Genomic DNA, 18376 nt, shown 5'->3' with positions numbered 1-18376 from the left:
TTCCTTGGGAAATATTATCTGTTGCTTAACGGGACTTTTAAAACAACTGTGATGAAAACAAACTTTATTATAGCTTGTAAAACGTATAAAACTGGAGGAATGTAAACTGTATGAATTGAAAACACGAGTCAGTTTTACATTCTTGCTACTGCTAGAGTCAACAAGAGTAAAAATAATGTGAACCACATAATATCTCTGACTGCCTTAAAAAACAAAAATGAATTAAGGAGAAGGTTACATTAATGTTTTGTAAAAAAAATCAACGCCAGACAATTGTTTCTTAGACAACCTAAATGACACATACAGAAATGATACATCATATATACAAATATCTGTCCACTTCATTTAGTTCACATGAGACAACCAGCACTCTGTCTAGGCACATCTCTCACATTGATCAGACGAAAACTGACTAAAAAGTGAGATAGCAGAAGATTCATCCATTTTGGTTTGTTAACAAACAGTGCTTTCTCTTCATTTGCCATGTCCAACCACATCTTCAGATGCACGATCAAGCACAAACCTACAACGTGAAGGACCATTACTGCTTCACGAGAACAGTTCCGATCTCAGTCCATGACGCTAAGACGTTTCCAGTGGAACACCAAAGAGCTTTAAAAACGCCTTTAAAGTCTCTTGCACTTTTTTAACTCTGTGTATCTGCTTATGCAGGGCACCCTCATCTATAGCTGGCATTTATGCCTAAAATAGACGTCTGTGGAATGTAGCTGCGATGGTAGTAGGAAGATCTCGATGGGTCTATGTACATAACAGAACTGGTGAGGCTTTTGCGGTCCGGTTTGAGCTTTGGTTGCCTCTGCCAATGGCACCATAAAAGTTCCACCTGCTCTCTGAAGAAGCTGGTGGTCAGCGTGTACAGGATGGGATTTAAGGCACTGTTGATGGGGAGGATGAAGACCACAACCCATGACGTGATGGTTCCTGAGAGAGATAAAAGATAAGAGAATACATTTTTTTTGTAAAATATACAATATACATGTGTGGAAACAGCAGGAAGACAGATAGATAATATTAAATGTAGAAGGCATTTTGTTTTTCTAAATCATTTCTTTCCAATCTACTATAAACTCAGACCATGAACACATATTGTAGCTGGTTAAATATAGTCACAAAACCTTCAAGACAGACTGTCTATAATATTGTCTGATGATTAATAGCCTATATCACTAGTGACAGCCTCATGATTTCTCCTATCTCTCTCTCTCTAAAAAAAAGGAGTAAAGGCTATTTCTCTACACTGAACACACACAGTAGCCTATACACTAACCTGGCATCTCAACTTGTAGCAGCGAGAGGATTTTGACCAGGAATATAGGAATCCAGCAGAGGGCACCAGAGAACACAATAAAGAAGAAACGGTGGGTCATGGCCACATCCCTGTGCAGCCGACCGCGCAGCTCCGATGCATTGATGCCTGTCTTGTAGATGGAGTAAAACATACTGGAGTAGGAGATGACAATGATGAGGAAGGCCACCAGGTTAAGTCCTACACAGGTTACGTATAAAAACAAAACTAATTGAATAACAGCAGACAGCAATGTACAGGTCTAAGCCAACTTTTTATCTGCATGGGAGTCAATAGGCCTATACAGTACCAAAGCTAAATGCACACAAATCCATCATTAAAGTAATCCAAATAACTCCAATGGGTTAATAAATGTATTCTAACGTGAAACGATACATTTGTGAAAGCAAGTGATAAATATTTGAGCTCCTTTATCGATAACTGTCGTATCCATTTTAACATACAAATTCAGAGCGGTAATGTTACGTTCAAATATGGCGGCACATCGACACCGCTAAACGCTGAGACGTGCTCGCGTGCTATTGGTTCTCGCGACTCGTTACATTTACGTTTGGCAGACGCTTACTTTCATTGCATTATACTGTACTATACATTTGTATCAGAGTACATGCAATCCCTGGGACCGAACCCATGACCTTGGCGTTGCTAGCGCCATGGTCTAACCACTGAACTACTAGGAAAGCTGTCGTCGTGTCTGCATTCCTGAAACATCGGATTTAAGATAATTCCCACCTCAACCTGGAAATCGTTTCTGGAACATTGATATTACAAAGTCATTAGTGACATTAATGGTTTAACGTTACCGAATATTTTTAATGTTACTAAATCCAGAGGTTATTTCCTGGTTAGAGGTGAGAAATATGCTAAATCCGAGGTGTCTGGATTGGAATGCAGCATCATATGTGTTTTTGAAGCGTCACATTGTTGGCTCACATGCAAGGTAACACAACACTATTGTAATATAAAAATATTTTTGTTCAACTGAAGAAATAGACTAAAGTTATATGACATGAGGGTGAATAAATAAATTATAATTTTTATATTAATTCTTCTTCTTCAAAATTTCTGTGCCTTGCCAGTCCTTGTGAGGCTGATGCAACATTGTTTTAAAATGGCTGTATACAGTTTATAATTAAATCTTTACCATTTTTTTACCAAGCAAATGTTTACTACATAAAAAAATTTGTTTTACAGGATTAGTCTAACTTCAATGTTTTTTTACTTTATCCTTACCAAGAAAAATGCCAGTGGAATATCCTTTAGCAATGGGCTTTTCCAGACGCTCTGAATGAAGGGGAAAACACACTCCATTGTGTCCATAGTAATTTCCAAACATCTCTTCATTGAGCAGAGGCACTGCAGCTATGGAGATACCCAGGAGCCATATAGAGATCAGGACAGCGAAAGTTTGACGCTTGCTCGGTCTCAAGTGGCTAAAAGGAAAAACAATGACGAGAAATTTCTCCATGGTCAAGTAAGTGAGCAACATGACGGAAACTTCAGAGGACAGCATAGCCAGGAAGCCAATGACGTGACACTCCAGGCTGTCCATCCAAAGCTTAGCGTTCTTGTTGTACTCGCCGCGAAACTTCACATCAAAGACCCCCAGAAAGAACAGATAGACCCCCATCAGGCAATCTGCACCTGGGGACAAATGAAGCATTGTTTACATAGCATATCATTCGATACCTTTGAAAACAAAACCACGAGTGGTAATTACATTGCAGGGCAAATTGGAAGCCGTTCCTACAGTACATCAGGCGGGGTGCATTGATTCATGGCACCAGCCCAGTAACTCAAGCCAACGGGGGTCAACAACACCAAAGACGTACTAGGAAGACCTTGAATCGATTACTGGAGGTGATTGTAATAGAGAGCGAATCCTGTGTATAGGGAATTGTGACAGTGCGATAGATTTTCTGTCCGATCATGACAGCCTTTCAAGCTTGATATCAGCCCCGAAACTGTCAGCAGTGAAACACTTTACCTAAGACAGTCAGTTAGTGAGACTACGGAACACAGGTTTCAGACGATCAAAGCCAGTACGTCCAACAGTAAATAACATTGTTGTTAACCGCTCTCACACGCCTACAGCTATAAATGACAGGAGAGTTCTGTAGTGAGACAACTGATCCAACCGTATTTTAAAATAAATGACAATTTTGGGAGACATTTATAGCTTCCAAATGTGATATGCTTCTACATGATAAAGAGGCCATTACGGGTGCATTTGAGAGCTTGGTGCCCTAGAAAACGGTTTCCACAAGTACCAGCTGTCTCTGCCTGCGTCACATGGGTTTCATAATAGCTGTTATCCAAATATAGCGGATACAGCCTTAGAAACACATGTATGTCCCTTCTGTCATCATTAGTGTGGTTTGAGAAAGTTGTATGTTTCTCAGGCTATACACAGGTGATGTCGCACAGTTGGAACCATAACACCCCGTCTACACTGTGTTCTACACTACAATGCGTTCTGTTTTCTTTTGTTGCACCGCGTCCGGTTTAGACACGGTGTTAGTTTAATGCAATGAGTATACCTTTTATTACTTACAGCACAAAACTTTAATGCACAGAGCATGCAGGTTGTTTTCGGCCCGCAGGACCGTACGCATCCCAATGACGAAGAGGTTCCCGAAACAGGTGATGAAAGCCATGACCCAGACAAATACACGCAGGACAACGTTAGCCAGCAGATCTTCAAAAGACGAGAGCCCATCTGAGTTGGGTTTACACTTGCGCAGGTGTGGGGCGTAAGAGCAGTACTGGAACTTCTTGAAATATCTGCAAACATTAATGTTAAGATTAAATGAATATGTAATATTTATACAAATATAATTTAAATAGTGTTTTATATTAAATCAAGCTATGACAGATTCATCACTTAATTTCTGACACTATAGTGCCAGCAAACAGAAAAATAACATGTTATTTAAAATAAAACAAAAATATAAGAAATATAAATATATAAAGACAATGTAATATATATATATAAATATGGAAATATCTATTCACATGTAGGAAAGGTTAGCCATGGGCCAAAACATTCGCGTCTGGATGTTTGGTATCTCTACTCCCTCCAGGCCACTGTATAAAAAAACAGAGTTTTAGTATTTATTGACTTTTATCATAAGCCTTTTGTTAGTCCTCGGATAAATGCTGCCTCGTTCTGAATGTCTACAAGCTCTGAGCATCAAGCATTTCTTTTTTATTGACAATCTGCTCTCCAGTCTGAGACGTCCACCTTACGGTTTAAATTAATCTTTATGACTCATCACGTGAGGCTTTCCCTGTTTCAAGAACATATCTTTGAAAACTATATTTGACATATGATTATTATAGAATATAACACGGATATATATTTTAGGATAAAAAAATTAACTTACAGAGATTGAAGCTGAAGTAGATGGTCAAATTGACCTGGGTGAATGTGGTCCATTGGGTTTTGGGATAGATTCCTACAAAAGAAAACACACTTTCAAAACAAGAGCTGATCAGAAAGTTTACAAAAATATAGTAAAGAGACAGCCGCGGAAATTAAGAAACCATTCCAAATTTTCATTTAATCAGCATTTGTGGATGTATGGTGGAAATTCCAGTTCAGTGTCTGTGGAATTTAGGCAAAATCAAACCTCAGGAGTGACAAAGTCATACAATAGCAATGTGAAAGACCGACAGCAACAGGGGCGTAGCTACATGGTACGGCTACCCCTGAATGATGGATGGCCACCTATCTGGCCACCTCTATTGTGCGAAGCAGTTTTAAGATGTGTGTCGGAGTTTATGGAGTGCTGCGCAGATCATTTAGCGTATGCACTGAAAGTAACGCGAGAACATTACTCTCGCGTTAATATGATGTCATACGCGGACGCACTGACGCAAACAGTCTGAGCGCTATAGCTCAACAGCTGCTAACAGCTTCGTGACAGGTACTGTCTGTGTATTATGGAATTTCATCGCGAGCAGAAGGATCAGGTCAGTAAAATCAGTCTTGTTGAACTGGATTTCATTCATTAATTACATTTTCGCGAAAGTTTAAGTTGGGGTACTGCAACGTTTATTTTCTATAAAAAATGCAAAGGATAGCTAGCAAATTATTTTAAAATAATGTTAGCACATGAAAGCATTGCAAATAAATAGTTTACTTTATGTTCTTTGTGTATGTTTTTGACCAGCAAACTATGTGTAATGAAGAATTGGTGTAAATTATAGTAGAAGTTACAAGAATTTCTGTCTGTAAGGATTTTTTGGTCACCCTAATAAAATCACTGGGTCTTACCTGGCCACCTCTAAAAAAAAGTTCTGGCTACGCCCCTGGGCAGCAATGACCAGACACATGAAAACTGTGATAAAAATTGAGGTTATCAGAAAAAAATATTTTTGATCTTTTCCTAAATACATGTAGAAATATTACTGTTGTATTGCTTAAAAGTGAATATGAACTTGTTTACAGTATTTGAGGTCTAAAAATTACAGGGCATCTTTTCTGTTATTTTGACCTGTTTCTCCAGTTTTCATTTTCTGCAAATGGAAGCAATATTTTTATTTGAAATTTGGGAGAAATTTTGATAGTAGTTCACAGAATGAAACAAAAATGATCATTTTACATAAACACATACCTATAAATGGTAAATTCATAAATTGTTTTTGAATTTTGAAATGGTCTTTTAATATATATTTCATATCTTCAAAAGATGTGTGCATACTCTACACACTGAATCTTAAAGAGATAGTTCACCAAAAAAATCTGTAATTTATTTAATCTGTCTCTAGTCCCCATCCGTTTTCATTGTATGGAACAGTTTAGCAGCTTTGAATTCTGCTTTTCTTTTGTATTTAACATATAGGCTTAAAACGATGTGAATTTTGGGAGAGCTATCCCTTTAAAATACACACTCACAATCCATTTTTCACATCTTAATCCCCAATTAATTTTTCACTTGACAGCTCATACTCACAGAATTTGCAATGAAGACAAATCCCTGAATATACTGACTGGCAGTGCCTGTAGTTGGTTTATGGACAAATCCCTGTAAAAACAATAAAGACATGTCAAATGCTAAAATCCCTCTTTGTGTCTAGAGTAACTCAATAATCTTTTCTCTTGTTCTTTGTTGTCATGCATTGACTGCAATGTGTCACAGTCACTCACAGGTCTCCCAGCATGCGCAGGTCATGAAAAGTGTTCTCTGGCAAAGTCTTGATGAGATTATCTCTCAGTGATCTAAAGAACAGAGACAGAAGATCCACATTATCTACAGGAGCTTTACTGGGGGTTTGTAATATACAACGCTGTCAATCCACGTTGAAAGAAACTCTGTTGAGTCACTATCTGCTCAAAATAGGTGTCCATGACACTCAAGTCTAATATGTTTTATCCCTTACAAAGTTAGAATAGCATACGGCATACATTACATACGGTATGACGTTATAGAATAACAGAATGTTATTTTGTGGGGGTCATAAACACAGTATACTTTTATAGTGTTTTCTTCAGCTCTAAAAGAACGCTGTGTTTGGTACAGTAATACTCACAGCACGGTTAGATGTTCACAAGTGAGAAAGGTTGACATGCTCACAGTCTTTATGCGGTTGGCCTCAAAGTCCCTTTGATGAGAATTATATCGATAACTTTAAGAGGAAAATTCATAATGCACCAAACACATTGATGGGAATCAAATAAAAGATATAAAAAAGTAATATGCCAGCTAAAGGCTTATGGGATCTGCTTGAAACCAGATAAACGCATGGACTGATAAGGAAAATCCTCATCTTCCTGTTGCGCTTGGCTGTCGGTGACAAACCAAATGGCCGAGGAGAGTACATACTGTTCCTGTGCTACACGGAGATGATAGCAAGAAGGATGAGCCCCACGTATCATTTCGACAGCATTTAAACCAGGCTAGGGTATTACAGAGGGAAAACGCTAAAAATGCACACTGTGTGCTAGGGGTTTTTGACTGAAGATTAATAATGTCAGAATTTTAAAGATGTTTTTTGCAGTGAATATGCTCTCGAAATGCTCTCCTGACTTTCCTTCGCTTTTAGATGTAACTCATGAAATGAGAAAAAAGCTTTTCTTATTCATCTAAATAGCATTTCAATGATGAAGAAGTGGGAGTACCTGCATCATTCTCTGGCACTGTGCTGCGCTTTAATTTTATGTTAGAAATTCAAGTTTTCACATAAGCCTTCTAATATTTCTAATATTGCAACAAAAGGAAAACAGTGTTGCAATTTCACGGTAATCAAGGAAACAGCTATAAACAAGATTATGGAGGAATACGTGGAATAATTTGGATATTTTAGAGCCCAAATTTCCCAACAGCACTAGGATTTCTATACAGTAGAAGAAAATTATCACTTTATATTTAATAGAGTATCTAAAACAAATAAAAGCAGTTTATCCAATTGGATTTTAAAGTATTCTGATATTTGATCCCATTCACAGAAATCAAGAGATATTTCCAATATGACTGTCCTGTATCTAACAGTCTATTCAGTTTGGAATGTCATGCATCCTTTTGCGTTAACATGCAACTCATGCAACATGTGTCTTGACAACTGGCATGGCAACTGACTGCCATATGTCGTTGCCAGTCTCAAGTAAAGGAATATCTGTCTTCCAATGAAAGGTCAACTGCTTGGGTAGATTTTGTTGTAATTTATATTATAAAAATGTAAAAGAGAAGCAGATACTTACAGCCAGCTGAGGAAGGGCATGTGGGTGCAGAGTCTGGCAGAAGGCAGCTGTTCCATAGACGTGTTCACCATTGATCTAGACCAGGGGTGGGCAAACTTTTTACATAGAGGGCCACATCATGTTTTCGAATCCTTGTTAAGGGCTGCATATTATTCGCACATTAAATTAAATCTTTTTTATTTATTCCAAACTGAAATTTGATAAATACTGTAGAGTATGTACATGCAATTCCTTCTACCCTGTGTTTTATACTTTTATATTGAAAAAAATGGCAAAACATTTGCGCACTGTCATTTAAGACACATTATTATAATAATTTACAGTATACATAATTTTTTATTCTTGACATTTTCAAATATTCCTCTAATTCAGGGGCGTGCAATTAATCCCAAGGGGCCACATGAGAAATGGGACTATAGTGGAGGGCTGAACCAAAAGGGTAAACTTAAAACTCAAGTTTTTAAAAAAATTCAAAAATCATGTTTTTTATTATATTATCATGTTTTTATTGTGTTTTTTAGTTATTATGGCTTAAATAAACAAACAACTGCACTTTGATTGATATTAATTGGAATGCACTATAAAAATACATGATTTTTTGATTGTTTCTTAAAACGGAGTTATCTCATTTTGGAACCAAACTCTTATATAGCTAAGTCAGGAACCATTTCACAGTCTGTGTCACTCCGCCATTAAGCGGAGTGACACAGAAATCGGATTTATAAGAATTGAAAGTAAAAGCAGTCTCTCTTAGAACATTTCTCAGCAATAGTGACCGATTGCAGAACAGCAGACCCCTACGTCACAGCCGTATCTCTTTCTCAGCGCTCAGGGCAAGTGTCTCGAGATGCGCTTTTGATAACAGAAATTCCCGCCTCAGCGGAGGCGCTTCAAAAGACACGAGACGCGAGACACGAGACGCGAACGCAGCGTTTAAAAATGTCAGTCTAGCTAGCGCAATAGCGCAGGTCTCCCTCTCTTTTCATTTTTACTAGTATGCTGCATAGCAGACTCGTGCCATCTATGGATTTTGTCTGTATTACATCAAATTAGTAAATCTGAAAACATTTAAAAACCGCCAGGCGGCCGGATGAAATTGCTTGGGGGGCTTGATATTGCTTGGGAGGCCTGATGTGGCCCGCGGGCCGTAGTTTGCCCACCTCTGATCTAGACAGAGCATTAGATGAACAGAACCAGAAAGTGCATTTGAAGTGCTAGTTGAGGAGAATGACACGCTTTGCATACAAATAACAGAATTCATTTCAATTAAAGCAAGAAAGGTTAATGTAACTCTTTAAAGATAAATAAACAATGACACTTACAGGAAAAACAGGGAATTCAGGCCGGTAAATGCGTTTACTGTAATTGTTGTGATAGGATTGTCATCCAAAATTCTGTATGAGATGAAACGAAAAAATTCAAAACTTGTAAGCCACCGCAGCTAAAATAATGAAGTAACAATGGTGTCTTGTTTTAGTTCACCTTAACAATGAATGGCTTTAATACCGATAAGATGATGCCCTGCTAGCTGTTTTTAATTCAGATTCACGCTTCAATTTCAAAACATTTTTTAAAATCATAATAAGATTTCAGTCTTCTTTTTGTTACGTCTAATTCATAAGAATTTTTTTATGTATGCAGGGATGTGCTTCCAATTACGTAATCCATACTAAAAAAAAGACATAAAGACTGAATACACTCTAAATCGGTCTGCCAAATGCATTAATGTAGTTCCAACCACACTTTGCGAAGTTTGCTATGGTTTTAACTGTGGTTTTGGATGATTCAGTAATGATTTATCCTCCGGTGATGGTTGTCCTAACCTACAGTATACACTGGGCCACTACTGCTATCTCAGCCAAATTATTATTCTAATATGGATTTTATGACTCATACAAACACTTAAATCCTTTTGTCCTTGAATCGTGGCAGTTTTAAGAGCTTTTTTATGTGTAGACATTAGTTTATGGTTTTACTCACAACCACTTGAGTTTATGAAGATCACGGAACACGTCAGGAGGAAGCAAAGAGATGCAGTTCTGGCTCAGTGACCTGCAACACAAGACGGGAGTCTATCATTAAAATGTAGTTGTGTTCAAAACAACACATTTTGTGTTGAGTTAAGGACACATTAATATCTCTGTGTTATTTCTTGGGACAACACGTTTTGTTTTATTTTTAGCACAACTTGTATTAAAAATCACATAATGTCTTAAATACGATAACACAAATAATGTGTTAAAATTAACACATCCATTTTGAGTGTATATATTCAAAAATAAAGAGTCAGAAAAGTATAGCACTCTAAAAAATGTAACTGTGATTTTACGTGAAACAATTTACACTCAAAAAAAATTGTACATTTTAAAGCTCTAAAATCAATGAAATATACTGTTTAAATTGAGTAAATGTAAGTAAAAAAATAAAGGAAAAGTTCAACTCAAAATCAAAATTGTGTCATTTTTTACTCACCCACATGACGTTCAACATGTTTTAAGACCTCCCGGTGTCTTCGGAACACAAATAAATATATTTTAGGTGACATCCGAGAGATCATGGTTATAGTTGTTGTCAAGGTAAATTAAAGTACTAAAGACATCGTTAAATTGGTCCATCAGCTCATGCTCAATTGAATTTTTTTGAAGCGACAACAATACTTGTGCGAATAACAAACCAAAATAACGACTTTAATCGATATATTCACCTCTGTCTTCTCAGTCCATGGTGCGCATTCACGAGAGTACTTTGACGCATGTGCATTCGGTTGGGCAAAAAAGTGCAAGTCTTCCTCAAAATCGAAATAATCAGACATTTTGCGAAGATCAGCTTATATACAGCGTGCGTCTGCTCGTAAACACAGAGTTGCGCTTCGGGGTTGTCAGTCAGAACACCGACGTCTGCCCCCACCGAATGCACATGCGTCGAAGTGTGAACGTGCACCATAGACTGACAATATATCGATTAAAGTCGTTATTTTGGTTTGTTTTTCGCACATAAAGTATTCTCGTCGCTTAAATTTTTTTTCAATTGAGCCACTATGAGCGGATGGACCAATTTAACAATGTCTTTAGTACTTTCCTGGACCTTGACAACAACTATAACCATGATGTCTATGAGAAGGCCTGGTAATCTCTGGATGTCACCTAAAATATCTTTATTTGTGTTCCGAAGATGCCGGGAGGTCTTAAAACATGTTGAACGTCATGTGGGTGAGTAAATAACATAATTTTGATTTTGAGATGAACTTTTCCTTTAAGTAAATCTGAGTAACTAAAATATTTCTATTAAATTAAACATTTTAAGTGTTAATTGGGATCTTTTCTCAGAACTTCAATGGATTTTTGTATCAAAAACAAAAGAAGAGGTTTTTTTAATTTGTAAAAAATCGTATTTGTTCATTCCAAGTTATATCAGTCAAACTGCATTTGCAGTTTGACTGATATAAAAACAGTGTTTTCAAAAACAGTGTTTTTGAAAACAAACTCCTCAAAACATTTTTGTATTAAATATATGTTTAGTTGCCAACATTTATTGCGAAATAAGTTTTGTGGAAATATTTAACACAATCTCTGTTCGTCAACAGCTTATTGGTTGTTTCAGGCACTTACAGTTTCTGCAGTCTGTATAACCCAGTAAACGCCTCAGGATAAACAGTGCCAATGCAATTATCCTGGAGAAATCTAGAGAAGAAACAATCTGCAATTAGGACAACAAGTGGTTGGGTTAAACACAACTGTGGGGTTGAGTGACAGCTAACCTGTTAAAAAAGGGGATTTTACTACATACTGTACTGTATTTATTAATAACAAACAAACTCAACTTTATTTATAAAGCAACTCAACTTTATTTAAACCATGCATGCTTAATCTATTAAAGGTATTAAAGACAGAAGTGATATTATACTTTATACATAAAATATATGCATCTTGTTGAGCAGAGATTACAACCAAATAGTATTTTAATGGTTTGCCCAGATAACCATTTATCAAGTGTTTGATATTATGCATTTGTGGATTATTGTGAGTAAAAATGGCATATGTGTTAATGTAATGTCAGTTAGCAATTCCATTGTACACTAGCATCTTCTTTAGAATAAACAACTAAACGCTTGTCACAGCATTTTCATGCCTGTCCACATCAGTTTTTAGCCTAAAGCCCATCTGCTGGTTCTTTTAATAGGGTCATTATTCACAAGATAGCAACAAAGAGAATCCAAGGTTTGATGGCATGCTGTAAAGGAACCTGCCAACGTTGAGATTAAGAAGCGGGAAAAAACTGGATTTACTGTAAATGAAGGTGCCCATGGCCTCATAATAAAACCCAGATGCAGCAGAAATGTGATCATGAGTGTTAATCAACAGACTTCACTCTTAGTTTTTTTAGTATCGGCTTAAGAAACCAATAGTTTTTTTGTGTGTGTCACAGAAACAGAGCATTAGTGGTACAGACCGTCAGTTCCATTATACAAGATTCTTTGTGTAGATTTGCATGGCTCATTAAAGTCAATGTAAGACTAAGATTAACCGTCTACCTTAGCAAGGTTTTACAAAATCAATGACTGTAGACCTTGTTTGCAGCGCTAACATTGCTTTGATACCTTTCAACACAAGTTTGGCTTGTCCTGAACGCAACAGGGCTCAAACAGAAATATGTATTTATACTCACAGTCTCTGTAGATGGATGTATTTGATGAAAGCCTCATCAGGTATTATGCGAATCTCATTGCTCTTCAAGGACCTGTCCAAAACAACACAAACAGATGTCTTAAAACATTTTTAACATTACTTTGTTAAATATTATATTTTATAAAGACCTCCACTCTTAGTTAAATGTCATTTAGGTTTTTTTTATCAGAAGCAAACATTTTTATTCCAGAACCCCCATAGACAGGTTTCTCAAGGTCAACCAAAATATTTTTAAATGACAACAAAAAAGTCTCTTTTAATTGGGTATAGGCCTACCACTTTCCAAAATGTAAACACTAGTTCAGAAGCAATTCCGGTTTCAGTTTTTATTTATTTATTATTATACCTTACATACTGTATATAATACAATCCTAAAGATATAAGTTTAACATTTAGATTTGGTTATAAATGTTCTGTTGGTTGTCTTTTGTTCAAATGTTTGTGTAAAACTGAAACAGGAAGTTCTTCTGGACCAGCTTTCGACCAGCGTTGTTTACGTCTTCCGAAATGGTGTATAGTTTATACTTTCCTTGTCATTGTATGAATGAAATATACAATTCAAAAATACTTTATGGCAAGATATCAAAACCAGCGTCATTACTGCTGCATAGTTATAATTGGACTACACTCCTTTTTGTGTTGTCGCCACAACAGCCATCTATGCGTGACCTATCTATTCCACTGTGAGACCCAAAAGTGTGACCCGACTCACAGTCTTAATCTTATTTACTTCCTTTTACATCCTTTTACTTGCTAGTAAACCTGTAAGCTTTCTGTTAGCAGGACCAACATCAGCCATAGCAAAGTATGGCTCTAATTCAGTATGCATGCTGACAATACAAGTTTGAATGAAGGCTGCGTACAGGGAGGTAACGTTTGTTGACACCTGCGGAATGGACTTCAAACTGACACGCACGCAGTCAACCTCTGTATTAATGCACTGACAGAGATGAGGGAACTGCTCCACATCTAAAAGACAAGACAGAAAAGACACACACACACAAAATTACAGTAGATATCATGCATGTAAGATTTTTGCCAAGTCATTCCAGCCTTAAAAATACTGTGTTCGTGAGATTAAGTGAATTTTTTACGGCAGTCTGTTGCCAGGTCTTGCGGAAAAACCCGTCTAAATGTCCGGTCAAAGAGGTCTGCCCAACCACTGTTATCCCCTTCAGAGAGATGGCCGAAAATTCAATGGTCGACCAAGAAGAGGTCAAGTTGAACACACACACAAAAACAGACACAAACACTGTTAGTTAAAGGTTTGTGGTGATTATACAGTAAATATACTGTTTTCATCAATATTCATATTATTTATCTGGTAACAAGCCGTGCAGTTATAATAGACACCAACAGGGCATATTAAGTAAATATACAACTATGTAAAGAAATCTGTGTTTGTTTAAGAGTATGAAACGGCTCTAACCACAGTTTTCCTCATCAGCTCCATTAGGACAGTCATTTTGGCCGTTGCAGTGAAGAACCTGCGGCAAACAAATGCTCACATTCCCACATGGAAAGTGACCCAGCGGACATTCTTGAACAGGCCTGCTGTCCAGCCCAGCTGCTTAGACGACACACAAGAACATGCTTTAGTTTTTATGGCTTTTAAATCATCTACGGTCATTTAAAGGTGATATGAAATAAAAATATATATTTTTAGCTATATTTGTTTCTTTGTATATTTGTTGTTTTAAGATGTTGTGTTTATAAGCATAGACACATTAATAAAGAGCCATTACACATGTCAGAACAGAACAAGAACAAGGAGATTCATATGTTTAATGATTGGCCTCATTCAAATCTTCGTTCAGTAATAGATAATATTCATCTGTGTGAATACTTCTAAATGCCTAGATAAAAAAAAAATATGCAGACTATGACAAAATGAATCGAGTTCCTTTGAGTGTTAGATTATAACACTCGTACTTCTTTATACAATATGTGCAGATGCCACATGCTTCAAATACTAGAACATTAGGCTGAAATGTGAGCAATGAACTCCAATCAGTGCAAATCTGCAATGCAAATCTACTGTTTGACAGTTTTTTCGCACTAAGGTGCATCTTAAAAAGAGAGAAGAACATAAGCAAATAAGCAGAACACAGATATACAGTATATTACACCTTTAAAGTCCCAGTGAAATTAAAAATGACAATGCCCATTTTTTCATGAAATATTGCAGCGTTTATTGTAAATAGTTTATCAATGTGGGTCATTCTTTTTTTTTTAATTACTGTGCCCTCATAATCTTTTGTTAAAATCTGAAAATGCACTTTCTTCCTGTAATGACTTGCATCTTAAATGACTATGTTAGACGGCTTGGGCGGAGCATCTGTTAACTCCTCCCCTTCAACTGTCAGTGTGCTGCCAGTTCCATTTCAAAATGCAACGGCTGTTTTTATACATCCAATCAAATCACAAAGACGAAAGCCACGCTCACTATTCTTCTCATTAGAAAATCCATTTCACTCGGAAATGCGTCAAAATACGGAAGTAAAAACGATCGCAACTTCAGATTCACGGGGAATTTAAGGGTCCCTGCGACAGAAAGGGTAAAACTAAATTCTGACAGTGTACACGCAGAAACAAATAGCTCACTTACTGTTTATCTAAATACGTTAATGTACTTTGGATATGGAAATCCTAAAATCAGTAGGCTACTAAATCATTAAACTGTACATACTTTCAAGTATTTGAAGTATCAGCTTATTAACTTACTGATGCAATGCACAAACACTTTCAATCAAGCTATTTTGGGAGCACATAATCCCTTACTAAAATTAACAATAGTTTAACTTTACTACCCTTTTTTAGTTTGTAGCAAAACCATTTTAACCACACATTTACTATGGTCTCACCACAAACTATACTGTAATTTAACAGTGGTATTTGTAGTAAAACTATGGTAATACAAATGGTTATCAATCTGACACAAAACACAGTTACTTTGACTATAATAGATCTATAGTTAACCTGAATTAAGGAATAACAAACCCTTGACTTGTGCCTCGTCACCCAAAACATTTTGACATTATGTCTGTTTCTTAAGAGCGTATACCGAGCAAAACCACTGGCACAAATCAATGAATTGAGTAAAACATCTAAGAAAAAAAGTTAAAATGTATTTAACAGACATAGTGAAGTCTCAATTACAGCCCTTTTCATTGCATGCTTTTGTTCCAATGAGTTACAGTACATACAAATAAGGTTCAGATTGAAAGACATTTGAACATTTTATCTTTATCATGTACAAAACTTGATGTCTATGCTGCAGACAAAACAAAAATGACAAAAGACGAGGTTTAGTAACCTTTATAATGATCTCACCATAATTTCACCAAAGTTTATATTTGTAGTAAAACCATGGTACTACAAATGATAATCAATCATGCCAAAAACATGGTCAATTTTGTTCAACTTTTAAATCGATAACTAACAGTAAAACATAACAGGGTAACACCTTACAACGTTGTATTTATTAACATTAGTACTGTCAATGAGCAATGTAGATTTTCAGCGAATTTTAATCATGTTAGTTCATGCCAATACAGTTCACTGTGATTTAACTAATATTAACACAACTTTTGATTTAAAATATGCATTAGTAAATGTCAATTTTAACATAATTGGTAAAATTACCAAATTCTGTAGATTATTCAATATTATATCAATATTGCTCATTGTTACTTTATGGCTGGAAAAGATTCTAAATGTTTTATTTTAATCCAAAACAACCCAGCACTGGCATTAAAGTCTTACCTTTGATCGTTGATATCGATAAAGCTGAAAACATCCATATCAGAATTAAATCCAATGAAAAACCGGATTTTTCAGATCTCATTGTAGCTCCGAGGCAGTGTGTGTATACATTTACGTGTCCAACTACATTTTATCCAAACACAAATGCTTTGTCCAGACAGTGTCCATCAAACGCGTCTTGACACCGGCGCGCGTGTTCTGTGAACGCGCGAGCACACACGCACAAATGCTTGGGGTACGGACGGGAATGCAGGTGGCGATCTGTCATCTCTTAAACGTAGAGCTTGGAAAAGTTTGTGCGCGCGCGGAGAGAGAGAGAGTGAGAGAGAGAGAGGGACATCTGATAAGATCAGCGCGTGATCTCATTTTGTGTTGTTGCCATGGAATCTGCTCATCCTCATTTGTAAATCTGTGGTATACCTTTACTGTGTGTAAATAACAAGTGGATTACTGGTTTGGTTCCCCAAAGAACCCTCGAGTCAAAAGCTGAACCAAAGAACGTTAAGGAACATTATTTTTTAGACATTCTCATATTATTATTATAAGGTTAATAATTCCGGTTATTACTTATAATAAACAATTATACATTACAACACATGAGAGACTGTAAAGGAGCTCAATTTGTAGGTCATAGGTTTGAAGTCCACAAAACACACACACTGATAAAAACAATTTAAAATGCATTGTAAGTTGTTTTGGCTAAAAGGATCTGCCAGATACATAAAATTATTTAAATGTAAGGAGAGTTATGGATAAACAGCTAGTAAAAAAGCAAAATCACAAAAACGTTTTTGCTTCTTTTTAGTTTCTTTTGGGTCAGACCAAACCTCTTATACATTAGGCCTTAAGAAGGAAAATCCCTATTTCACAGCCTACTGCGGTGGTGAGATTTACAATACACAATGACAGCAGCACAGATCACCTTCTCTTCATCCGCCTGCTTTTTCAATTGCTTGGTTCCAAAGCCACTGAACTCATTGTTATATACATGATGTTCCAACTGGTTTGTCAAGTCAAGTTTATTTATATGGCGCTTTTTACACTTTTCATTGTTACAAAGCAGCTGTACGCGAGACATATTGACTATAAGCAAAACATTTAAAGTTATACATGTAAAACAAAAAAAAGACAAGACACACCCACACACAAAACACTCCACACACACAATATGCACACGTACTAACACACATAGACATAGACACACACACAAATGCGCACACACATGGACACGCACGGGCACACACAGACAAGCACGCGCACACACAGACACGCACAGTGAAAGCACACATTTAAGATAAAGTAAAGAGAAACACAGGTTATTTATACACAAATATTAAACAGACTATAAATTCCTATATGCAATATTAATTATGTAAAACTTTAACATTCTAATTCTAAAGCAGCCCCCCCCGGCCAGGCAAATAGTGCAAAACAGTATGCAAACGGTGGCAAGGAACCCAAAACTCCAATCGAGGAAAAAAAAAACAGGCCCAACCAGGGGATCCCTCTGGCAAAAGCTGCTGCCTCTGCACAAGCTCGACAGTGCTTGCACAACAAGGCTAAATAAAAATAAATAAACTTAGTAATAAAGTAATTTATAGATTTAAGATTATCATTAATAATCTAATAGCAATTTTGTAGTTTAGACGTATCAAGTCTTTCTTTATCCAGCTCTATCATCTCAGCTCTTGTCAGGTCCCATTCTCCGCTCTACCATCAGGTCTGGGCATGAACTGCATCCTGCCTTCTGTGGTACCCTTGGAATAATGAGACAAGACATCTGAGAGTAGAGTACCGTTCCGTGGTTCCGGTTGATCTAATTTATGCAGCCTAAACCCTCAGAGGAGGGCTTTATAGGTAATAAGCAAGATTTTAAGGTTAATGCGATGATTTATA

The 18376-nt window shown here is 36.6% G+C and overlaps 1 protein-coding gene across 3 annotated transcripts; it reads right to left on the bottom strand.

Annotated features, from left to right (window-relative positions):
• Window positions 1-26: 26 nt before the first annotated feature.
• rxfp2b (relaxin family peptide receptor 2b) lies at window positions 27-16767 on the bottom strand. Of its 3 annotated transcripts, none has more exons than XM_057351841.1 (18): window positions 16481-16767; window positions 14145-14285; window positions 13810-13887; window positions 13579-13684; window positions 12696-12767; window positions 11639-11710; window positions 10011-10082; window positions 9353-9424; window positions 8031-8105; window positions 6863-6934; window positions 6480-6551; window positions 6286-6357; window positions 4714-4785; window positions 4343-4414; window positions 3882-4111; window positions 2561-2971; window positions 1289-1507; window positions 27-942 (listed from the first exon to the last, which is right to left on the bottom strand). In XM_057351841.1, exons 1-18 carry the CDS (start codon window positions 16560-16562, stop codon window positions 680-682), a joined length of 2253 nt encoding a protein of 750 aa, XP_057207824.1. In that variant the 5' UTR covers window positions 16563-16767; the 3' UTR covers window positions 27-679. The 3 variants fall into 3 exon arrangements, with proteins under 3 accessions (XP_057207824.1, XP_057207825.1, XP_057207826.1); XM_057351842.1 differs by having other exon boundaries at window positions 14145-14282; XM_057351843.1 differs by lacking the exons at window positions 13579-13684; window positions 13810-13887; window positions 14145-14285.
• Window positions 16768-18376: the final 1609 nt, after the last annotated feature.

Source organism: Triplophysa rosa, linkage group LG14 (assembly GCF_024868665.1).
Source record: "Triplophysa rosa linkage group LG14, Trosa_1v2, whole genome shotgun sequence".
Taxonomy (NCBI): domain Eukaryota; kingdom Metazoa; phylum Chordata; class Actinopteri; order Cypriniformes; family Nemacheilidae; genus Triplophysa; species Triplophysa rosa.
Note: the sequence above shows the minus strand (reverse complement) of the source record. Positions and strands in the feature narration are given on the sequence as shown.

Coding starts and splice junctions, on each gene's coding strand:
- rxfp2b (XM_057351841.1), bottom strand. CDS start 16,562: ATGAGATCTGAAAAATCCGGTTTTTCATTGGATTTAATTCTGATATGG. Junction 10,083..11,638: donor TTATACAGACTGCAGAAACT/GTAAGTGCCTGA, acceptor CTTGTGTTGCAG/GTCACTGAGCCAGAACTGCA. Junction 4,415..4,713: donor CTACTTCAGCTTCAATCTCT/GTAAGTTAATTT, acceptor TTTTTTATACAG/TGGCCTGGAGGGAGTAGAGA.